General features: G+C 40.1%; 1 protein-coding gene across 1 annotated transcript in view; it reads right to left on the bottom strand.

The window, feature by feature from the left end:
• ctnnbl1 (catenin, beta like 1) overlaps nucleotides 1–25943 on the bottom strand; it is a 96213-nt gene that overhangs the window by 13821 nt on the left and 56449 nt on the right. Inside the window, exons 11-15 of the mRNA XM_055652412.1 lie at nucleotides 24718–24899; nucleotides 14152–14249; nucleotides 11935–12015; nucleotides 10482–10619; nucleotides 8758–8830 (exon numbers count right to left, since the gene is read on the bottom strand). Of these exons, the coding sequence (XP_055508387.1) occupies nucleotides 8758–8830; nucleotides 10482–10619; nucleotides 11935–12015; nucleotides 14152–14249; nucleotides 24718–24899 (572 nt within the window). The remainder of the gene's footprint in view (nucleotides 1–8757; nucleotides 8831–10481; nucleotides 10620–11934; nucleotides 12016–14151; nucleotides 14250–24717; nucleotides 24900–25943) is intronic.

Here is a 25943-nt window from a genome sequence, read left to right as displayed (position 1 = left end):
TTGCGGACCACAGTTCGTATGTGAACTGGGCACTTTGGTCGGAAGTGATGTCCAGCGGCACCCCAAAGCGGGCAATCCAATTGGCCACAAGAGCACGCACGACTGGGCAGACGTGTCCATGAGTGAGATGGCCTCTGGCCACCGTGTAAAATGGTCCACCACAGTCAGCAGGTGCGAAACACCCCGGGACGGAGGCAGCGGCCCCATGATGGCCACGTGCATGTGGGCAAAGCGCCGGCGAGGCACTGCGAACACCTGAACGGGCGCCTGGACGTGCTGATGCACCTTTGAAGTTTGGCACGGAATGTATGCCCAGGCCCAGCGACAGACTTGCTTCTGCAGCCCGTGCCACATGAATCTCGCGGCCACCATCGCCACCGTGGCCCAAATAGACAGGTGAGGCAACCCATTGGTGATGCCAAAAATGCGACTGCGCCAGGCCGCCGGAACAATAGGCCGCGACTGTCCCGTGGACACGACGCACAGCAGGATACCGCCTGACGGACCCAACGGCACGTCCCCAAGCACCAAACCCGAGATCGGGTTACGATATGCCGGCATCTCCTCGTTCGCCAGCTGCGCCACTGCCAAGGCAGAGTAGTTTACTCTGGAGGGCCACATCGCGAACGGCAGCGATGGCCGGGCAGGACAATGCGTCTGCAACCAGGTTACATTTACTGGAGATGTGTCGGATGTCGGTGGTGAACTCCGAGATAAACGTGAGTTGGCGCTACTGGTGGGCAGGCCACAGATCCGATTCCCTGGCAAACGTAAAAGTGAGGGGCCCAGGAATTTGAAGCTCTTGACCCTTTCAACCATCGACCCGTTGATATAAACGGGACTGTGAGTCCCCATCCTACTCCTTCCAAAGTCCACAATCAGTTCCTTGGTTTTGCTGGTGTTGAGAGACAGGTTATTGTGCTGGCACCATTTGGACAGTCGCTCGATCTCTCTCCTATACTCCGACTCATTCCCATCAGTGATACGTCCCACAACAGTGAACTTGATGATGGAGTTCGCACTATGACCAGCTGGACAATGGAGCCCACTACTGCAATGTTTAATTGTTAACAGTATGAGTACATACATGGAACCAGTGCATCTTGCAAAATTGCACCAAAATACATTGTCAAAAATTACTTTACGTTTGAGATTTATAAAATTACTTTAAACTTTGGAGATTTAGTACCTTTTATAGTTATGTATGGGAACGTTTTTTACATGAACTGGTTGTATCTGGCAGTATCGAAAATGTAGAGGATAATTATATTCCTCCCCTCTGAAAGGTTTGTCTGTTCCATTCAGTGACTTGCTTCTTTGCTGGAAACACAATCTTTCTCCCTTATTATAGTGCTGGCAGGTACTAATATGACAATGTACAATAACAAGTAGAAATCCAACTTAATTAAGCTTATATTTAAAAGTTTTTGATATGTGAGAATTATTATCTTGAAATTGCAAAATTCCATAATCAAGAAAATAAAATTCAATCAAGAAAACGACGTGATGTTGCTATTACCCACGTCTGAGAGCATCAATTTGTCAGGTGACAATGTGCTACTAGTTTACAAAACAAAACATTCTGCTATCTGTTATGTTCTTTTGTTATCAAGAACATGCACAAAAATATTTTCACATTAGTATAATTCTGTATTAAAAGTACCCAAGTTAGAAACAGGCAGTTTAGAAAGAGTTTATATTGTTGTGTTACGAGTTTAATGGTGGCTTATGATAATTGGAAGATAGGAGGCAAGTGTTTAGCATTTGTTAAGAGTGAATTAATCATCTGTAGTTTCCTTTATTTAGTAGATACTGGTTGCATGTGGTGAGAGCAGGTATTGAGCGGGGTTATTCTGGGACACCAGAACTAACTATTGAGCCTTCCCGAGGTGTTGTGGGCCTAACATAACGAATCACTAGTGAAGGGAGGTACCCACTTGATAACCCCTTGCATCTACACAACCATTTTTTTTTAATGTGCTTGTTAACATGTAATTAGCTATTTTTTTGCATTTGAAGTTAGTTATTGTCCTTAGCATAAGTATCAGTTTCGATAGTTCTTTGGCTTTAGGCTTGGTTCTCTTGGTTGAGCTCTTTTCCTGGTGTTATAGCACAAGTACTTTGTGTTTTAATTCTAATGTATTACCTTCTCTTGTTTCGCATCTTCACAAGGGATAGATAGCCACTATCAGTCATCACATTTTCTATATTTTCACTTTACAATTGTATTTTTTTCTCCTCACCTCTTTCCATAGAAGCTTGAACGGAAAGGTCATCTATCAAGGTTTAAAGAGACCTTTGAGGCAAAGAGCAATACTATTCATGCGAGACCAAAAAGTGTTGTAGAGTCATAGAGAGATACAGCATGGAAACGGTCCCCACAGCCCAGAGTCTGTGCCAACCAACAAACATATTTGTTTTAAATAACTACTAATGCTATTCTAACCACTTTATTCTCCTCCAGATTCCACCACTCATCTATACACTTGGAATAGTGGTGAATTAACCTGTCAAGCTGCACATTTAGGAAATATGTGGGAGGAAATAATCGTAAATCTTTTTCCAAGGTGGAAATCTCAAGGACTAGAGGACGTGGCTTTAAGGTAAGAGGGGCAAAATTTAAAGGAGACATCTGGGGCACAATTCCCCCCCCCCCCCCCCCCCCCCCCGAGTGGTGGGTACCTGGTACCTGGAATACGCTGTTATGGGTGGTGGTGGAGACAGATACATTATTGGAATTTTAAGAGGCTTTTAGATATGCACATGGATCACATGCAGGCAGAGGAGATTAGTGTACTTTGGCATCATGTTTATTATGGGCATTAGGCTGAAGGGTCGGCCTTGCACTGCATTGTTGTTCCACGTTCTGAGAAATCCATGATGTCACAGAGAGAATGTTGAGACAGCACCAGAGGTCAGGGCTGAACCCAGTGCAGGAGCTGTGTTGTACCAGCTCTACTACATTTTGTTATGGGATTTTCACTTACATGCACTACAGTTAAAACTGACTGTGCTCCTTTTCAGAAAGCAGCACAATTCTCTCTCACTCTCTACTCTCTCTAACTATTAACTTATTTGCTGATCATTTCCATGGCAACCCTGGCTAAAAAAAGATTCCTTTGTCCTATCCATTCTTCAAACTTAAAAATAACTGGTTTCTCATGAAGGGAATGCGATCTGAAATGGGAGTTGTTTCTCTTTCTACAGATGCTGCCTGACCTGTGAGTGTTTCCAGAAGTATGTTTTTATTTAAAACGGTTAACTTGATTTGCACTCTAGCCTCAGTCGTTTTACTCATAGCCTTGAGCACCTTTGTACCGTCACTGCAGCAGCTTGCCAAGGATCTCTGAAACATGAAATCTGTACTCCCCATCATCCAACATCACATCTGCGTCTAGTGTATAGATGTACCACTGTCAAGCAGCATGTATGGGGAGATGTCCTGAATATTTAATGTGAATGAGCCTTCTCCATTTCACTGCACAGATGCTACCTGGCTACTGAACATCTCCAACGTTTTTCTCTTTATATTTCAGAATTTCAGTATTTGCCATTTTTAGCTTTTCACCAAGAGCAATGGCCTGTGCCTCAGTATTCTATTTTAACATTTATTGCCAGACAGCTCCAAGACTAACGAGCCTGTATTTCCATTCAAATATAATTCCTAAATGAAGGATTCAAACAAACATGACAACCTTTTTTTTTTATGGAAAAGGACATTTATTTTTAAATTTCTATTGCAAAATTATATTTCGTATGGATTGGTCTATGAAAATCTATTTTTTGAGATATAAATTGGAATTGGTGTTTAAGAATGCATACAACCCCAATACTCCAACAATAAAAAGGAATTATCCTAATTGGATAAAAAAAGGATTCAATTTTATGCCTATTTTAAGATGCACTTTAAAAGTACAGGCTTTTCTGGTTTGTTCACACACCCGACATGCTGTTTTATCAATAATGCAGCTGCTTTCCTCCATATCTCTATCAGTTGAAGTAGGAAAACAGATTGCACAACGTTGGTAGTTGCAGCAAGTTGCACTGTAAGACAGCAAGATCTGTGTGGTATGGAACTGGTCCCGTTAGCAATTTCCCTCCTCGCTGAAAAGAACTCAATTACTGAGAAATACTTTAGTTAGCAATTCAACCAAGCAATAGCAAAACAGTGTTAATGAAAGCAGCCAAGATCAATGACAACCAAATTTAGGCTGCAACAGAACTAAATCATCCGAGGACTGTCATTGACCAACTACTTTCTTGCTTTATCATATTATGCAGACAACTTCCAATTCACGTTCTCCCCTGGGTTGAACAAGAAACAAGGTTCAAGCATATAATCTAGGCTGATGTATCAGTCCAGTACTAAACAAATGCTGCAAAGTCAGAAATACCATTTCATCGAATAATTTTTAAAAATACAAGGCCTCTCCAGAAGCAGTCATTGCAATTTGACAAGAAGCACAGAGTGCTCAAGCTGTTCTTCACGCATATATCCTTCACCCAACAAGTCAGAAAGTATTTAGACAGACATTTATCTTATTTCTGGACATTTTCCTGCACATCAATTACAACAATTACTTATATAAGCGGTAATATTTCAAACGGTGACATTGTCCGGTAATCACCAAGACATTGTGATGATATGAAAGGTGACATTATTAATACAATTTATTTTTCTTGTAATCAGAATGGTGGCCCATGATGACATATTTGCAAGACAGAGATTCATGCATATGCCAGTTCTCTTTTTCTGTAATATTCCTTCATTTGAATTGGCAAATCTCAGATGGAGATAGTGTTCCCCACATAAGGGGGGGGGGGGTCATGTTTGTTCCATAGAGAATAGAGTTTCTACTAAAGGGAACCAATTCTGTACTCTAAGAACAGTGGGGAGTCCAATTTATATCAGGATTAGGGAAATCACATTCAATCAGAAAAAAGGCAATGCATCTTATGCAAAGTTAGTAACAACGGTGTGCACTGATAATTACACTTTCCTAAGATAGACATAAAAAGTTGGAGTAACTAAGCGGGCCATGCAGTATTTCTGGAGAAAAGGAATAGGTGACATTTCGGGTTGAGACCTTGCTTAAGACATCCTTCTCTATTTATAGTGGGTTCTACTGCAATGGTAGTATATAATTACATTTGGTAGTATATTAAAGGCATAGCTTTAAGGTGCGAAGAGCAACGTTTAAAGGAGATGTGCGAGGCAATTTTTTTTTGTTACACATTGGGTGGTGAGTGCCTGGAACATGCTGCCGGGGGTGATGGATGAGGCAGATATGTTGGTAGCATTTAAAGGACTTTTGGATAGTTTTATGGATATGTAGGGAATGGAGGGTTACGTGTAGGTATATAAGTGATGTTTGGCACAGACATTGTGGGCCAAAGAGCCTGTTCTTGTGCTGTACTGTTCTATGTTCTAGGATTCAAATTTTGGATGCTGTATGAAATACTTTAATTAATTATTCATTTGTAAATAGTTTGATATAAATCCTTAAAAGTCAAGGTGTAGAAAATCTAAATCTTGCAATAATTTTACCAGTCATTGGGGGTGTCCTTCAAAATCTAATGTTATTAAGCGTTAACTTAAATTTTGAAATCTTTGGCATACTATAGATATGGTTTGTGGCGTAGGGGCATGTTTGTTCCTTAGAGACTAGAGTTTCTACTAAAGGGAACCAATTCTGTACTCTAAGAACTGTTTTACAGCTAATTTCAACACATTTGTCATGGGAGTGTGCTTTCACACATAGCTAGGGGACGTAATAAAACAAACACAAAGTTATTAGGCTGCGAATGTGCAGTTAATGAACCCACAATCTATGATTCTTCAGCTCCATTTCAAACATTATGTACTCCCTCTGGGCCCAAAGACTGTCACAGTCATGGGTAAATGAGACCAAATGTATGTAATATAAAACAAGAAGTATCATTTGTACACAATAATAGTATGAATATTCCAGTAAATAAGCTTGCAGAGTGGTATACTGTCCCATGTGGGTGGTTTATGCCTGATATTTTGCTGTGTTTAACAAACTAAAAGCATCTATTTCAAAACACAATATCATGCAAGGGAAGGAAGCCATTTCTGATGTAATATACAAAAGATTAAGTACTCCTTAGAATCACTTAAAGGTCAGATAAATAACATAGATGAGGCATTTACTGACGAATTAACCTCTGTCCAGTTATTATATCACAACAACCAAAGATTTCTGTACATTTTTTGAAAGGCGCAATCTAATCTTATTTTAAGAATAACATTATTCTTTGCCTGAAATACCCTTCGGCATTAGCTCAGCTACATTGTACCATGATTGAGCAGCACAAAGTTTGCCAAGTTCCTGTACGTGGATCGTTCACAATTTAAGATCAGGAAACAGCAACCAGGAGCAAAATAAATTTACTTAAAATGAAACATTAATTTAAACATTCAAATCGCCTTAAATGACTCAATTCCAGATTTTTCAAAGCATGATTTCTATTTCCTTTGCAAACACTATATTAGCCGATATCATGAAATGTATACATGGTTTTGTGCCTATGTGACATCGTAAAAATTACACGTTATTCGCGAGTCAAGAATTATTAAGTAATCTACATCAACCATATCCAGATTATTTGATTAGGTTCCAAAGTGTTTATAATGGTTTGAAGGAGATGTACAATTAAGCTGCATACAAAATAAACTTCAATGGCAAAGGATGGGAGTATTTCCATGACTGTATGTAGCCCTCTAGGTAGAGATCAATAATTTGAACATTCTGCTGCCACTTAAAAGATTTCAGTTAATCCTCCAAAAGCAAATTTGACAAAGGTGGAATTCTGGTGGCCCAGTACTAGAAGGATTGGGGGGTTCAGCAAAACGGTTGCAGTCCACATTTGGTCTCACCATTGTACAGGACCTCACATCAGGGAATATCGGATGCAGCAGATGAGGCGAGAGGAGGTGCATGTGAGCCTCTGCCTCACCTGTAAGGCTGTCGGAGTTCCCAGATGGAGTCAAGGGAGGAGGTATAAGGACTGGCATTACATCTCCTACGATTTCGGGGGAAAGAAACCTAGGTAAGGGGTGGGAAGGGTTGAGCGAACCAAGGAGTTGCAGAGAGGGAGCGGTCTCTCTGCGGAAGGTGGAAGGAGGTTGAGATGGGAAGTTGTGATTAGTGGTGTGATCACATTGGAGGTGACTGAAATGTTGGAGCACAATCTGTAGGATGCAGAGGCTGGTGAAAGGCAAGGACCAGGGTCTTTGGTCCTGTCCTTGTTGTGTCTCGGGAGAGGGAGAAAGGGAGTGAGAGCCAGTCGACCCTCGTTCACTAAAGAATGAATACATCGGGGATTGTCTTTGTATAGAAAAACTTACCTAGGGAGCAGGTGTGGCGGAGACAGAGGAATTGAAAGTAGGGGATAGCTTACTTGCAAGAGGCATTGTAGTCCAGACAACTGTGGGAGCCGGTAGGTTTATAGTAGACGACAGTCGATAGTCTGTCTTCTGTGATGGAGACAGAGAGATCAAGAATGGGGAGAGAGGTGTCACAGATAATCCAGGTGAACCTGGGCAGGGTGGAAGTTAGTGAAGTTAATGAAATCTACAAGTTCTGCACGGGTGCAGAAAGGCCCCCCGATGCAGTCATCAATGCAGCAGAGAAAGAGTTGGGGGATAGGATCAGTGCATCCCTGGACAGGACCGTCCGACATAATTTTAAAAAAAGGCAAACATAGCCCATGACTATGAAGGGTATGTGAGGTGTCTCGGAGGTAGGCTGGGGGGGGTGAAGATGGGGGGGGACCCTCTCCCAATGGTAAGGTAGGGGGACTAAGTCGGTGCTGGCCTACTGAAGTCGAGGGGGGGGGGGGGGTAAAATAGAATCATGATACGTGGAGATGAATTCAATGGGGCAAGAGCAGGCAGAAACAATGGATCTGCCAGGGCAGTCTGGTTTTGGCATTGGGTGTTTATCTGTACTTTTCTATGTTCCTGTGGATGTCAGGCTGAACTTCTTTTTGCGCATGGTGTGCACAGCCTAAGTTGTAGGTCAACTTGTTCTATTTGATCTTGTTTGTGCACATCGGGTTGATTGCATTAGTCGAAACAGGGTGGACCACGTGAAGGTTGCAATCTCCCTCCCCGTCAGGCTGATGAAAGCACATGAATCATCCCAGATCAACTGCCTCAAGTATTGGATTTACAGGATAAAGTGAACTCTTTCATAAAAGTGCGTGGTTCTCATCCACATAATTACATTTAACTTGTTCTTAAAATTTATTGATTGGAACACACTAAATGTTCCTCTGATCTAATACAATATGAACAAATAAAAATGAATGAAACAAATCATGGTCCCTTTGAGGGAAAAATCTTCCCACTCCTGTTATAAGGTTAACAGTTCTATTGCAATACTAATACAGGCAACAATCTGAAGAGAGAAATGTCACCACCTACCTTAGTAAGCTGTTTGATTAGCTTACAGTTGCAAAGAACATGTACAAAGTAAGAACATCCAGATAAAGTGGTATATATCAGCAACAGTACACAATGGTACATAGGCCAGCAAAGTATGGTGGCATCGAATAATTGGGTCATATAAAATGCAATTGGAATGATAGGACGTGAATTTGTGATAAGTGGTTGTTTTCTGGAAACATGATATTACTTAATATGAAAATAAGGTATTTGATTATCCAGCTGGTGAAAATATAGAAACATTTAAAATTACTGCCTTTGCTGTTGAATGTCTTAGATCATACCTCTCATGATATGCCTGACCACTTTGGTTGAACCACCTCGCATATTCAGGATCTGGTGCACACGCTGCCTTATCTGAAAACGAACACAAATATAATTTCAGTGCACTCCTTCTCCAGTCACAACTGGCTATTAAATCTCTAGTTGTTCCAATAGTGTTTCTTTAGAGTGAACATATCAAATAATTCTTAATTTTGTTAACATGAACATTTATCCAATGTCAAAGCTAGCTAAATATTGTTCTAAAATAGATTTCTTATTTTTGGCAGGCAATAGCTGTGATATTGACAGGAAGAAAATGGAACTGGGGAGATGCATGTATTCCAGGTGAATCAAGTACCTAAGAAGTTACCAAACTGGAATCTTAATCAAGGGGTAGACTTATGGTCACATTTATCCTTTATGTGATTCAGTGCTCAACCAACTGAATGATACAATAACAGCACCTGAAAATCAGTATTTTTCTAAGGAAATCAGTATTTTTACACGGTGCCATTTTGCTGAAAAAAATGTTATTTTTAATGTACCCAAGAGTACAAGAATGCATACCTTTGCTACGAATTGACATGTCTTCTATACACCTTACTTGAAAGTGCATTCATTGCCAACTCTTTGTATACTGCTGTTTGAACAGCTGCTTCCTGCTTTTAGCACCAGATGATGATGTAGAAGTCATTTTGGAAGCATCCCTCTCCCTCTCTCCCCCTCATTCCACCCTTTCCCTCCCTCTCTCTCCCCTCCCCCTCTCCCTCCATCCCTCCCTCTCCCCCTCCATCCTTCTCTCCCTCTGTCCCTCCCCCTTTCCCTTGAGCCCACCCACCGTTCTGTAAAATCAAAACCAATCCCAATGTAACTGCAACCCCATTGGTAACCTTTCATCACGCGTTAAACTGACAGTGCTCTGTTTAAACCTAGAGCGGGACAGGCAGCAACTCTGGAGAGATCGAATGGGTGGCGTTTCTGGTCGAAACCCTTCTTCAGATTGAACTGAACTCTCGTCGGTGAGAGTACTTGTGATTGTCTGAATAAGGGTCTCAACCTGAAATGTCACCCATTCCTTCTCTCCAGAGTCACTGCCTGGCCCGCTGAGTTCCTCCAGCGTCTATCTTTAATTTCAGAGTTAAATAAAAAAACAGAGTGCTGGAGGAACTCAGCAGGCTAGGCGGCATCTGTGGAGGGAATGGATTAGGAGTTGTTTCGGGCCAGGTTCTTCTTCTTTTGGAAGGAACTGCAGATGCAGTTGTCTTTGAAAAACACCAAATGATTCCGGGAATGCCGAGGTAAGAGTGAGTGAGAGAGAGGGAGAGAGGGAGAGAAAGAACGAGAGATAGTGAGATTCCAGCCTCTTCGCTGTGGTGGATCAACACTTACAAAAAATAATCATTCAGATCTTGAAATTAAAAATACTAATAGATTTATTCTGCTATGATTTTTAGAGCTACAGTAGGCCTTTTAATATCCTTGCATTTTTTAAGCACCAAGATCTTAATTCAATTACACCGGGTTATTACTTTTCCATTGGTGAGTGGTATGTTAATGAAACAGGAAGTCTAGCCGAGGACGTCTAGTAAAGGAAAGGGAGAAATGTGTGTTTATATGAAGCAATGATCATAATTAATAATTTTTGAGTCAACCTACATTTTCTCACAAAGTATGTAATAAAAATGACCTCCTCCCACATACACTGTGATAAGAAGAATTGTTGGTAAATGGATTATTAAATCACCTGAGAGATTCCAGCATTGCAGCTCTCCACCATTATGTAGCAAACCAGCTGAAGGACAAAGAGGCCAGCGTCCAAACGCCTCAGATAAAATTCATCCTCCATATCATCATCGATTATTTCCCCTTGGCGGACCATATCCTGGATAAACATGGATAAGAAACATTTTCACTGACATCAAGGTATACTGGCTTGAAACCCAAAAGGAAGAGACCCAAGTCAGCAGTTTTAAAAAGTGAATAAAAGGAGGAAGCAATCCAAAAATGATTTTAAAAAGAGTAGATCAAAACCTAAAAATTAGATTCCACGACTCTAGGTAAAGGACTGTATTCACCCCGTCTATTCCCCTCATGATTTTACCCACCTCCATAAGATCACCCTCAGTCTTCTGTGGTCCAAGTGATAAAGTCCTAGCCTGCTCAACATCTATTCCCTTCATCAACATCTCCCTACAGTTAAGGCGGTCATGGTGGCGCAGCGGTAGAGTTGCTGCCTTACACCGAATGCATCGCCAGAGACCCGGGTTCGATCCCGACTACAGGTCCTGTCTGTATGTAGCTTGTACGTTCTCCCCGTGACCTGCGTGGGTTTTCGCCGAGATCTTCGTTTTTCTCCCACACTCCAAAGACGTACAGGTTTGTAGGTTAATTGGCTTGGTAAATGTAAAAATCGTCCCTTGTGGGTGTAGGATAGTATTAATGTGCGGGGATCCCTGGTCGGCGCGGACCTGGTGGGCCGAAGGGCCTGTTTCCGCACCGTATGTATAAACATCTCCCTACAGTTCAGACCCTCGAGTCCAAGCAATATCTTCGTAAGTTTTTTCTACACTCTTTCCACCTTAATGGCAACTTTTTGTCTAGCAGAGTGAACAAAACTAAACAATACTCCAAATGCAGCCTCACGAGTCTCTTGTACAACTGTTAACAAAACATCCTGACTCTATACTTTATTCCCTAACCGATGAAGGCCAATGTGGCAAAAGCCTTCTTCAACATCGTACCTACCTTTGATACCATTTCCATGAAACTATGTACTTGCACTCCTCGATCTCTCTGCTCTTCCAACACTTCCATGGGCCCTGTCGTTCAGTGTGAAAGTCCCAGCACCCCATTGTTCACTGTGAAGGTACGACTTCCCAAAATAAAATACCTCACATTTATCCGAAATAAACTCCCAAATTTAGTTGCAAGCAACCTAGTTACATACGACTTCTTTCTATGGTTTAAGGCAATTACAATAAATAAAACTTAAAAAGCTGAAAGCTTTTATCTATAAACCTATTTTCATTGCCCCATGTAAAATATATTCACAAAATGCCAAATGTAACCCTGTAGAGCTCTGGTGCAATGCTGTGATTCCCTAAAATTACCAGAATCAGATTCATCTGACTAGTTGTTGAGGTAGAGATTAACATAAAGGTTTGCAAGAGATGCATAAAGGTTTTGCTAATGCATACATGTTTTTCTCCATCAATCTTCTTGTCAGCTATCTGCACAGCCTCCAGGTACTTAAAATGCAGCTCCATTAGTCGATCGACCTATAGGAAACATAAATAGCCATTAATCAAAGGCCACTTTAGCCTACAAAATGCAAGAACCCAATTTCACCAGCTTCTATTGAAGACAATTCATGGCTTGTCACATTTGTATGAAGGAAACAATCACAATTTACAGGCAAGAATTTATTGCAGTAGTGCAGCAAGTGTTAGTATTTTGACCAGTGATGAATGCTATTTAGTAATGTGCAAATCGCAGGCCAATTTCAGCTTTTCTCTCTTGGCTGAGCCACATGTGACAACAGGAAGTGGTGGCAATAAAGCTTCAGCAACCTGTCTGAGGCCTATGAAACCATGAAAACTATTATCATTGCTGCAGTATTGGCATCATTTACCAGGGGCTTTGAGTGATGGGAATCACAATGGCTTTGCCAATTACCACATTTAGTTTAGTATAGTTGAGAGAGATAGGACTGAAACAGGCCCCTCGGCCCACCTAGTCCGCACCGACCAGCGATCACCGCAAACCTACGCTACCCTACACACACTGGGGACAATTTACATTTGTACCAAGCCAATTAACCTACAAACCTGTACGTCTTTGGAGTGTGGGAGGAAACCGAAGACCCCTGCAGGTCACGAGGAGAAAGTACAAACTCCGTACAGACAATGGTTTCCCGATTGTGCTCTGTAATGGGCGGGCTCATGAACCTCCTGCCCCAAAACCGTTTCATTTTTGGCACTAATGCAAAACTGTGCATGTTTAGGAAAAATACATGAATGTTCATTTGATGAATAAGAATCTACATTGTTGCTATAACTAAATCATCATTATTTCTGAGACTCTCTGAACAGCACTGTGCTTCAGTGATGAAAAATAAACTAGAGACTTCCTGACACCAACTTGCAAAAGCTATTTGCATAAAAAGATTAGTAAGGTAAAATTGATAGCCTGTGATTAAATGTTTTTCTCAATAACTGTGGGCAATGATGTTACATTAATACTGGGACGAGGCACCAGATCAATTATGAGGATGTTATAGCACCTCATTTAGAAATGTAAGTTTTACTGCAATTGTGTAACTATATTTCAAATATACTGTCAAAACAATGTATACAGTTAGCATTTATGTACACATAATTTAATAGTTACAATATATTTGAAAATACCGTGTAATGGCCTTGCACGTGAAAATAACCATGGCCATTATAGGACTTTTCCTTTTGAGATCCACGTAATTCACAGCTTGCTCAATTTAACAAATTTTCTGTTGATAACGTGCACTGAACTTTTAAAAGAATCTACTCTTTAAAAATGACGAGAAAGATGACTCAAAAGAGATTACCTAGTAATGAGCATTGTTGACAAAGCTCTTCCTAAACTGCCATGGAATAAGTCATGGTGAGCAATGTAAATGAACCTTGTGTTGAGAATGTCAGTACAGATTTGCAGAATTTTGACTGTCACCTCCAATGCGATCCCACCACTAATCACATCTTCCGCAGATACAACGCCCTCCGCAACTCGTTGGTTCACTCATCCCTTCCCACCCAAGCCACTCCTAGCCCAGGTATTTTTCCTTGCAACTGCAGGGGATGCAACACCTGTCCTCGTATCTCCTCCCACAACTCCAGTCAGGGACCTCGACAGACCTTCCAGGTGATACTGAGATTCACTTGCACCTCGTCTAACCTCATTTACTGTTCCGGTCCCCTCAACGTGGCTTCCTCTACATCGACGCGACCAAACGTAAACTCGATGACCATTTCGCTGAGCACTTGCACACGATCCACCAAAGTCTACTGGATCTCCCGGTTGCTCTCCCTTCCCATACCAGCCTTTCTGCGATGTATCCCTCTTGTGATTACACCATCCCTAGCCAACCAGGCAGCCTATCAGTAAACTCCCCCACCCCACAATCAGGGTCTAAACCCAAAACATTTCCTATCCATTTTCTCCAGAGATACTGCCTGACCCGCTGAGTTACTCCAGCATTTTGTGCCTATCTTTGGTATGAACCAGCTTCTGCAGTTCATTTAATTTGCAATATTTTATTTGCTGCTCATTTTCAAGTTTACCGATTCAAAATTAGCTACAGTACTTCATTCTCTATTGCTAGGTGAAAGCAGGTGTTTTCCCCATTAACAACCCAGAATAAAAAATAAAGATAAGATTACCTTTTCACAGTCATTTTCTGTGAATTTGTTAAGTAGTCGAGTTCGCTGTTGACCTTTCAAATTCCGAAGCATGGAAGAAAGAATTGAACAAACGTGTTCTGTGAAATAAAACAAAGAATATAATAAATAATAGCAGGAGCAGGCCATTCAGTTCCTCATACTCTCTGCCCAATTCTATAAGGGCTAAATTATTACTTCAACTTCACTTACTTTAATATTAAAAAATGTATCAAAATGTTTGCTAAAAGGTTTACAAGGTAACTCTGATTCAATGACAATTATGGAAGAGCATGCTGGAGCAATGCCATGCATACTTAAAAGTGTACTGCCGAATGCAGGAACACATGTCCAGGACATTAAAAGATCAAGAAAATCCAATCCAGCTAATTACTATCCCAGCCTTACCATTGGCACATTAACAGTGATCATACATGTTATTTGCATCTTCCTCCATGTCAGGAGCAATGATACCTGCTGATGACGGCATGAAATTAATTTAATTTACTTTCTAGCCTCTCAGATATCGAACCTACCATGACTGCATGCAGTGAATAACCTGCAGTGAATGCATGCAGTGAATAACCAGTGAATAAGCGGCAAAGTAAAGGGTCTGTCCCACTGCGGGGACCAAATTTGCGACTTTAGAAGAGTTTGCCCTCGACTAATACTCGCCGCATGGTCGACCACGAGGCCCTACTCTCGAGCATAACTCTCCTTCATGCTTGGCAGCTGCCCCTGCGTACTCGAGGCCTTAGTTAGGTTGCAGCGTTTTTTTTTTTGCTCGTAGGTTTAGTCAATGTAGGTTGTAGTAGGTCGTAATGCTATTCGTAGGTAATCAAAGGCAATCAAAGGTAATTGAGAGTAGTCGAAGGTAAAGCTTGTTGAGAAAAAAAGGTTAGTATACCGACTAGTAATGTTAAATGCCCGCTAAACTTTATTAAAAGATGTCTGGCGTCTTAAAAGTATTTACTCCACTCCCCCCCTTCTCTCCCTCATCTCCGCGCTCTCTAATTTTGTGTGTGTGTGTGTGTGTGTGTGTGTGTGTGTGTGTGTGTGTGTGTGTGTGTGTGTGTGTGTGTGTGTGTGTGTGTGTGTGTGTGTGCGCGAGCGTATGCGTGTGTGTGTGTGTACGGACGGTAGATCCGGCTCGCGGTTTCATCGCTGACGGTCGCTCCGGCTCGAGGTTTTTCAGGCAAGTGCCCTCGAGCTTGAAGGTCGAAGACAGTCGATGAAAAGTCGCGTTTGTGGGACAGGCCATTAACATCTGTGCTACAATGCAAGACGTTCAGGCAGCCTCCATCAAGGGAGTTGTGTAACCTCTCTTTATCATTTAATAGCAGTAGTGTTGCTAAGTCCATCATTAACATCATGGGGAATATTACCACATAACACAAGATCAGCTACAAAAATATTGTGACTGCATGAACATGATAGATGCCAATATTCTCTGCTGGGCATAATTCCTCCCATCTTCCCAAAGCCGTTCCAACTTTTAATAGGAACAAGTCAGGAATACAATTATATATTTTACATTTTCAGAATGCCTGCATTCTCCAAAACAAGGCACCTTGCTTCTATATCTGTCTACTGTTTATTTCTTCCATCATCAGCACATTCCGACAGGACTATGTTCCATGATACAATGCATTTGTCAAGCTTTCTTTGACAGCACTACCCGAGGCTACCACATCCATCAAATTGGACAAAAGGACTGGGCATATGCGAACTACTTGCAAGGTTTCCTCTAATTAACTTTCAATCCCGACGTAAATATGATAGGTTTTTCTATTGTTGAGTTAAAACCCAGGACGACACCGCAATAAAAATAATTCTAGACATACCTTCACCACAAGAATTTCCAAGATATGCTTTTAATCTTAATTTTACTGTCAAAAATATGGCAGGCAATGTTTACACTATTGGAAAGTAGTAATGGCCATTGTTAAGGAATAACTATTGAACTGAATGTTAGAAAAAGCCTTTCCTTTGTTTGAAAAGTGCCCTGACATTTTAAAGTTCCACTATAAGTTACAATATAAAAATGGACGACGTCAAAATACTCATTGCCATAGATTCATACAGCATGGAAACAGGCCCTTCTGCCCAACTTGGCCATGCTAACTAATATGCCCCATCTACACTAGACCAACTTGCCCACGATTGGCCCATATCCTATCTTGTCCAACCTGCCCAAATATCTTTTGAATGTTGTTATAATGTCCGCCTCAAACACCTGCTCTGGCAGCTTGTTCCACATACCCACCACCCTCTGTATGAAAAGGTTGCCCCTCAGGTTCTTATTAAATCTTTTCACTCTCACCTTAAATCTATGTCCTCCGGTTCTTGATTTCTCTACTCTGGGTAAAAGACACTGTGCATCTACCCTAACTAGGCGTCATGTGATCTCATACTCCTGCCCACCAAGGAATAAAATCCAAACCTGTCCAACCTTGCTCCATAGCTTAGGCCTTCAAATCCTGCCAATATCCTCATAAATCTTCTCTGCACCCTTTGTTGAATGGGTTAAATTACCAATATCTTTTATTCTTTACTACATTGAACTACTCATGAACTACTTCAAACTACTTCAAGGACCTTCATGTGGTCCGCCGTTTTGACGAATGCAATCAACCTGGCATGCACAATCAAATAAGGTCAAATAGACCAAGTTGTCCTACAACTTTAGGCTGTGCACGCCATTCGAAAGAAGAAGAAGAAGAAGAAGAAGAAAAATGCGCAGAATCTGCTGCTCACAAAACTTTTCAGATGAATAATTAGTTTGTTGGCATTAAGACTTTAAATTAACAATAATTTAATCGAAAATGTATGATGTTCCTACATTATTTGAATGGTTGATCCCCAATGCATTGTCATTATATTATTAGAATACTCCCCGAGAAGAAATACAAACCACATTTTAATAATTACCTCAAATTTAATCAACTTTAAATGAAATAACAATCACATTCATAATAAGCCCCCTATGATTTTCTTAAAGATTTTGCGACATCTCTCATCAAGTGTTATGTTGTGGACGTAGACCATCAGGCAAAACAACCTCCCTTCCATCTACACTTCATGCTGTTTCAGCAAAGCCACGAGCGTAATCAAGATCCAGTCTCATCCTGGTCATTCCTTCTTCCTCTGCCATCAGGCAAGAGGTACAGAAGTTTGAAAACACATATCTCCAGATTGTTGACCAATGAAGTGAGCGACCTTTAAAAAAAAATTATGGACATTCAAATATTCCTCATCCTTTGATTCCAATTTGTCAAACATGATTTTCCTTTCATAAATCCAATCTGACTGCTCAATCCTATTAAAATACTAAATGAAATCAATGTAAAGATTTCAAAACATAATTTATGGATAGGTTTTCAGCACTAGTAAGATCATGTTAAATGTCTTATCCTTGGAATACCTCACAAACAAGCAAAAAAGTTATAAAAAGCAGAGGGGGCACAGCAGTAGAGTTGCTGCCTTATAGCGTCAGAGACCCGGGTTTGATCCTGACTACGGGTGCTGTCTGCATGGAGTTTGTAGATTCTTCCTGTGATCGTGTGGATTTTCTCAGGGTGCTCCGGTTTCTTCGCACACTCCAAAAATGCACATATTTGTAGGTTAATTGGCTTCTATAAAATTGCAAATGTCCTAATGTGTAGGATAGTGCTAGTGTACAGCTGACTGCTGGTCGGCGCGGACTTGGTGGGCTGGAGGGCTTATTTCCACGCTGTATCTCAAGTCTAAAATCTATAGTTTCAAACGAAGAGAACTCAATTTTTTGCTGATTTGATAGAACCCAGAGTTGAGTTATTACATTTATGCATCTCCCTGCTACCTTCAGGTAGACGGTACAGGAGCCTGAAGACTGCAACAACCAGGTTCAGGAATAGCTACTTCCCCACAGCCATCAGGCTATTAAACCTGGCTTGGACAAAACTCTGAACATTAATAATTAATGTGTCATTTTGCACTTTATCAGTTTATTTATTCATGTGTTTTGTAGTCAATGCCTATTATGTACTGTGTGCTGAAGCAAAGCAAGAGTTTCATTGTCCTGTCAGGCACACATGACAATAAACTTGAACTTGAACTTGCAAACAGCTTTTTGCGGCATAGTGGTACGGTAGGGCAGCACAGTTGTGCAACGGTAGAGTTGCGGCCTTACAGCGCAAAAGACCCAGGTTCAATCCTGACAACAGATGCTGGTTGTACAGAGTTGGCACATTCGTCCCGTCGCCATGTGGGTTTCTCCAGGTGCTCCGGTTTCCTCTCACATTCCAAAGACGTAAGGGTTTGTAGGTTAATTGGCTTGTTGAAAGTGTCCCTAATGTGTAGGATAAAAATAATGTACAGGTGATTGTTGGTCAGTGCGGTTTCGGTGGTCTGAGGGGCCCGTATCCACACTGTATCTCTTGAAAAAATACAACCGGTAATAAATGGTGAAAATTGCACTGAGGTATTTGGATAGCCGAGTATGAAGACAAAGGTGTAAATGTCTTGTTTGGATTAAGTGTGATGTTACTGATATCTAAAGCAAAGCTTTACTTAGGCCAAGAAAGACTTTAAGTAAAATCTTCAAAAATTAAAATTTCCATGGAAATGCCAAAAAAAGACTAGATTGGATTTGAATGCTTAATAGTTGATGGGGCATCGAGGTTACTGCTTTAAATAGAAGCTAACTTCGAGCACTAGAATACAAATATCTTATAAATCGTTCCAGAGGGCAAACTATGTATCCTGGAGTTCAAATGGCCAATAAATTTAAATTACATTTTCTCCTCCAACTAGATGTCCTAGCACAGTAAAAGTAATTGAAAAGGAACTATGCATAAATTAAATCACTGATTATAACCTTTGATGTCTCTGACATACCAACACAATGCCATCAATACAGCACAAATATAAACGACTCTACATAGATTTCTGTGTATAAACGTTATGCCTGATGTTCTGATGTACAAACGCATGCCCCAAGCAGAAGCTCAGAAGAAATGGACTGGATCCCAATTGATCTGAAGGCAGATCAGGATTTCTCTCCAGGTTATGATTTTAGGTCTGATTATGCATACAGCCTAATTGTCATTGCTGTCCTACAATACATGCCTCATGTGGCAGATTATGAGGATGTTCCTGATTGCCTGGTAACATAATTTATAGCACAAGGTATTTTTAAGTAAAAGGGAACTAAAGAATTTTAAAAAATCCACGTTGTTCCACACGCATTTAACTTTTTAATCACCTTTATCAATTTCATTCAAATGAAGTCGTACTAGGTAGGTCAAAACTGAGACCGATGAGAACGGGCATCGAGCACTAGCTCTTCGGATATTTCTCAGTCTCACATCTAGTGGTTGAACAAGCCAGGAATACTGACTGCAGCTTTGCAATATGCATTGACAGAAGGAAGAATGAAGATAACCCACAAAGAGGACATCTCCAGCAACGTTCTATGAAATCACAGGTAATGAGTAAATATATTTTGGGACATTAGTTACTTTCAAAAATATATCAGCTTCTGCACTGAACTCCATTCCATTGCTCTGCATACCCGTTTCTTCTTCCAATTAAATTCCAATTTTTTTCCCCCATCTACAATTTAACCGTACTCAGCTACTCTGAAAGGATTACATTCGATTCTCTTTCTTTCCTTCTTTATCCGCATGTCTGAAATGGCCCATAGATTGTTCATCAACAGTAGCAACCTCTTCCATTTCTGTGGTATTGGCTTTACCCTTTTTATTGTCCATCACAAATTATTTAAAAAAACGTTCTTTAGCCTCTCTACGATCTCAAATATTATCCAGTATATTAAATGCCATTATTCTCGAAGCAATTTTGCACATTGCTTTCTTTCTACACGGTCTTGAGTATAATGGTTCACAAGTTAAGTACACTGAGTTCACGCAGTCAAAGTTGACAATTCCTAATCAATCATCTTCTTGCTTATTTTCTCTCCACTCACAGGCAACCATTCCATCCTCCTTATCATTCTCCATTCTCACTCTCCCCAAAGCCATGTCAATTAGTTTGTACCATGAGCTTATTCCATCTTTTAGTGAGTCATTCATTTGTGGCTTAACCTGGTTTGGCTTGGAATCCTCAAATAACAAATGTTTTTGATCTTATTCACATGGGCGCATAATAACTAATATCTACACTTCTGAGGAAAAGAATGCCAAAGATTCACAACTGAGTAAATTCATTTCTCCTCAATCCTGGTGCAAACAGCTGACTCCAAGTCTTGGCGCCAATTCACTATTGTTTGTTTAATAAACCCGATGCTTCAGCATCAAGCTCATTGGGTGACGTTTCCCACATTCCCGTCTCCTGGGCTCTGTATTCAATCCTTCCTTTAAACAAACAGGCCCTTTGGCCAACCAAGTACGTGCCGGCCAATGGTCATGCCTACTCTAGTTCTATCCTACACATGAAGGACAATTTACAGGAACCCATTAACCCACAAAACTGCACGTCTTTAGAATGTGGGAAGAAACTGACCACCCAGAGAAAATAAATGTTCATAAACATAGTTTGCTATACTTTCTACAAAATTAACGCTTAATATTTTCCCACATTATTGTCCATCTACCCTTGCATTCCACTCATTTAACCAACTGCTTTATCACAGCTCACTATTCCATCAATCTTTCTATGATCACTAAACTTGGATATGTGTCTCTCTCCACTCAAGTCATCCAAATATAAATCATATAAATAGTTGGATGCCCAATGACACCCTTACCAACTGTGTGAAAATGTTCTTATAACTTTCTGACTTTTAATCAATTCTCTAAATATACTAAAGTCATGCTCCAACACTGCATGTTCTTTATTTTATTACTATTTTTTGCCTTTTGAAAATCCATATATCTTATGCCCACTGATTCTCCCCACCTACTTTGCTGAACATGGTCAGGAAAGAAACTTAGATTTGTAAAACACAATATTCCTTTTATAAAAGCATGTTATTTATAATAAATCACATTAGGATTTAAGTGCTCTGTCACCATGTCCTTAGTAATGAATCATGTTATTTTCCTACTTGCACACACGGGGTGAACTGATCTAGTTTCCTCGTCCTTACTTCAATTGCAATGTTAAATTCCAATCTTTTACAATGTTGGCACTATTCTAGAACACACAGAGTTTTGGAAAATGATCACCAATACATTCAACACCATTCAAGGATTTTGGGATTATCAGGCCGAGGGGATTTGTTAACTAAGTAAGAAGGAACTTCAGATGCTGGTTTAAACCGAAAATAGACACAAAAAGCTGGAGTAACTCAGCTGGATACGCAGCATCTCTGGAGAGAACTAATGGGTGATGTTTCGGGTCGAGACCTTTCTTCAGACTGGATCTGTTAACTCCTGGCTTCCTTCATATCTTCGAAGGTAATACATTCCTCACTTTAATTTCACTCTTAGCTCCCCTTTATTCCGACTTCCATAATGAAAATAAATAGTGCCACCCATTTCTTTATCACCCAATGATAATTCTTCATGCCTTTCGTTCCCACATATGTTTTTTCTGCCCTCTATCTTTAGTTGCACAAACCTATTTTACTTGTACTTTAATTTTCTACCACTTCTGAATTGCAGCATCTACAATCTTTCAATATATCCACTGGAAAGTGTACAATAACTATGGCCATATGTTTCTATACAAATTCAGCAGTGCACTTTTATTTTTTAATTCTCTCTCACTTACTATAAACCCCAGTGTTGCATTACCTTAAATCATCAATGTCTGCTCATGCTGAGTTTTAAGGTAATTTACATCTCAAACACGAAACAAATGTCAGAAATAGAGACCATTTGATACACTAATATTTTAAGAGATTAAAGTGTGCCGATCGAACCCCATCTGGATGATATGCAACTCCAAACACAAAGGTTTAACCGTTTTCCAGAATTAATCAGCAAACCATTCCATTTAGTAAAAATCATGGAAAGGAAAAAAATTAATGTGGTTGAAAAAACTAGACTTTTGATTGGAGGAAATGATCCATGCACTCAAAACAACTGTAAACAGGAGAAAATATGCAGTATACTATTTTATGAACATCCAAGAATAATTATATTTACCATGAGCAGTGCAACTGAATAACTGGATGTGCTTGTGGTTCTGAGTAGGTAATTGCATGAAGAATTGATTGCTGTATATGATCAAATAAAAAAAACCCAGCTTTGTACAGGAGGGAGAGAAATCAATGTTGCCGTGGCAACCTGTCAATATGCTTTGTTGTTGGTTTCTTGCCAATACTGTTTGTAGTGGAGGTTTTTCCGTTTTTTGTTGTGGCAAAATTGAAATTCACGATTTATATTTTCAAATATTTGTGTACTGCACTTGAATTATTTCAGCTAAGACTTGGTGATATGTGATAGTATTGATGAAAGAACGAAATAAGGACCTGAATTTTTCGTCAGGATACTTTTTTTAATATAGCAAATGTTTAGCATTTTTTGTGCTGTACTACCAGAAGAACCAAAAATGATTTTATTTTTCAATGGGTAAAATATTAGCTTCCTTTCCAGATTGCGCAATATATATATATCAGAAACATTCTGATGTTAGAGTATATTGAATGAAAAGAATCCGAGATTTGGAGATTAACTATTTGTTGGTCTAGTTTCAAGCCACAAACTCTAGTTCTAATCTGGAGTCCCGTATTAAATCATTTCGTGAAAGCATGATTAATTAATGTCCTGTATCCAAAATTCAGAAGTGCTAGACCTGGGCCTTAAAATCTATTCTGCCATTCCATATGATTATGGTTTCTCTGCCTCAGTCCTGAACTACACTTATGTACCAGTTCGCATAGCGCTCAACTCCCCAATCTTTCAAAATGTTATCTATTTCTAGATCTTCAGTGACCTAACTTCCACAACCCTCCAGGGGACAAAGATTCAGCACCATCTGCGAGAACAAATTCCCTTGCAAATCAGTTTTAAATGACCACATACATATCTTGTAACTATGTCTCCTCCTTAGAGACTTGCCCGCTAATGGAAACACATACTCTGTCACACCCCCTTTGTTCTTCTGCTTCCATAAGATCACCCATCATTCTTCCCTAAAGAATATCAATACAACTTCCTTGGAGGTGATTGAACCTCCCATCATTGTTTTAATGCACTCCACATATTGCCCTTACACAGCACCCATGCCAGCTTGATTAGTCCAGTCAAAATGCTCAATAATACCACTGAATTACTGCAGTTCCCTTCTATCATATTTTTGCACTTTCCTATTAAAGCTGCAATAGTATTACTTGACTATTAGTGTTTGTTTTATTTCTTGCTTATTGCTTAACATAACAAAGGATGTATACACATTGCTTATTTCTAATTTCAAAAGCCTCTTAATTACATGCTAAATAGATTTGAAAAATTCCTATGCCAGTTTTTTCAAACCCATGTAGCATTCAAATCTATGCCTTGCAGTGGTGGTTTAACCAATTCTGACTGCTTTTTCATTTGATATTACTTATTTATTCAGATCTTGACACATGCACAAGAATGCTCTGCTTTTCTGCTTTGTCCCTAAAATGGATAACATTACATTTCTCCAGATTATATTCTATCTGCTTTGTCCTATCCCATTCACTTCATCTATCTATGTCTTCATATAGCCTTTCTGCATCCTCCTCAACTCAGAGCCACCTAGTTAGACATCCTCAGTAAAGTTGGATGCATTATAAGATCCTTTCATTCATTAATTTGCTAAATCTTTGTTTATTATATATGGTGCATATTGTGCTTACAGACTTGTAATTCTGTTGTGAAGAGTGTGCCTGTACCACTTAGGCGATATTTCAGCGGACTGTCGGTGACTGTCAAGTTGCCGGCAGTCGCCTGAAAAAACGGCAACTGGAATGGCGACTGTCAGAGTTGAACACATAAACACACACACACATCGCTTCCTTCATCAGCCCGTTATGCAGGCGGGGGACAGGGCAAGCGGGGGGGAGCGCTGTCTAAATAATTCACACAGTGCAAAGCCAAGGTGATACAGACACACACCACGATGAACAGGAAGGTTGGCGCTGTAATTATGATGGCTAAAGCACAGTGTACAGTAAGTCCTTGGGAAGAGGGGGGAGAAGGAGTGGAGACAACTTTTAACAAGCCAGAGATACATGGCTGTGAAGCTCGGCGGACATTTAACATTACCAGTCAGTTAATACTAAACTGCTTTCCATTTTTTCCCCAATGAGCCAATGAAATTCACTGGTCAGCACCGGCTACAACCTACAAGAATGTTCGACCTCCTGTCAACCCATTAGGACCTCCTGGCGACCCACCTACGGCTCAAGAATTCTCGCTACTCTTTTGCTCTTTGATAAAGTAAAATATTTAGTTTCGTGGGAGGGATTTTTTTTTTTTTTAATGCATTTTGTTTGGAAATATTTGAACAGTGCTTTTATAAAAATTAACTAAAACTGTGTTTAGTGGTTGTCAGTGGGTAACTACTCTGGTAATCCTGTAAACTTTCCTTTAATTCTATGTAAAAATCTATAAAATGTTGGTAAGATTGAGGGATCCGACCACTCAGCTTTACCTTCATGTTCTTTTTCTGTCATTCCAGCTTTTTTCATTTTCTTCGGCGTTTTCATAAAAAGGGGAAATATTGTTCGTAGTCCAAGGATGTCTACAAACTTATGACAGTTATCGGAGCCTTCTGGACCGATCACAGCATGATCCAACACCTTTAAAGCACTGGCTCGGGACATTTTCTTTTCCCTATAAAACAAATCATTCAAGATGTATTAAAACACTCAAACCCTTGTCTTGATGCAACTATTATAAAGATTTCTGTAAAACCTTTAAGACTTGCCTTAAATCATATTTATAGTAAAACTACAATAATCCGTCACCAATGTGATGTTGGTAGTACCAGACAAGCAGTTTTTCTGAACTCATGGATGTTATTCTTATTCATAAAACACACTTTAATTTTTTTTAATTTATTTAAAAAAAAATTGATTTAGAGATAAAATGTGGAAACAGGCCCTTCAGCCCACCGAGTCCGCGCAGACCAATGATCACCGCACATTAACACTATCCTACATACACTAGGAACAATTTACAATTTTACCAAGCCAATTATCCTACAAACCTGTTCGTCTTTGGAGTGGGGGAGGCAAGTCAAGGTTTATTCGTCACAGTCAAGTATGCAAACTCCATACCGACTGCACAGACAGTCAGGATCGAACCCGGGTTTCTGGTGCGGTATGGCAGCAACTCTACCGCTGTGCAACCGTGCCGCCCAGTCGCAAAATGTTACCCAGTTGAAAAGCAAAATATACAAGCATTCTGAACTCAAGTTTCTGCTGCTGACCTTTGATTTCTGGACCTCAATCCTGACTCAGGTCCACACCCAGGTGCTGACTTTGGAACCATGCTCTGCTCGTGCTTTGAACCCCAGATCACATCCCGGACTAATGAGTGCAGCAGACACTGATGCATTGGGATTCCTGAACAATCAGTTGATGGATTATCACAGTAATACTGAATTATGAGGATAATTTCTTTACAAGCCACAGCTATTCTTTAAAAATAATTCTACGATTCAGACTTCAACTATCATAATGAAGTAAAATTGCTCCTACAGTTCCATAGGAAACACGTTTTTGGATGTATATCTAAATCAGTGGTGGCATTTCAACATGGGCAAGGAAATGTCAATCATGGCTATTTTCTATAGAAAACTAATGGAGCTTATCTGCTTAAAATTAAAAAAAGTTTTTTTTCGCTCTTAAAACTTTAAATTATCTTTGTTTTTTT

The sequence above is a fragment of the Leucoraja erinacea genome, chromosome 21 (genome assembly GCF_028641065.1).
Source record: "Leucoraja erinacea ecotype New England chromosome 21, Leri_hhj_1, whole genome shotgun sequence".
NCBI lineage: Eukaryota > Metazoa > Chordata > Chondrichthyes > Rajiformes > Rajidae > Leucoraja > Leucoraja erinaceus.
This window is presented reverse-complemented; position numbering and strand designations above follow the sequence as displayed.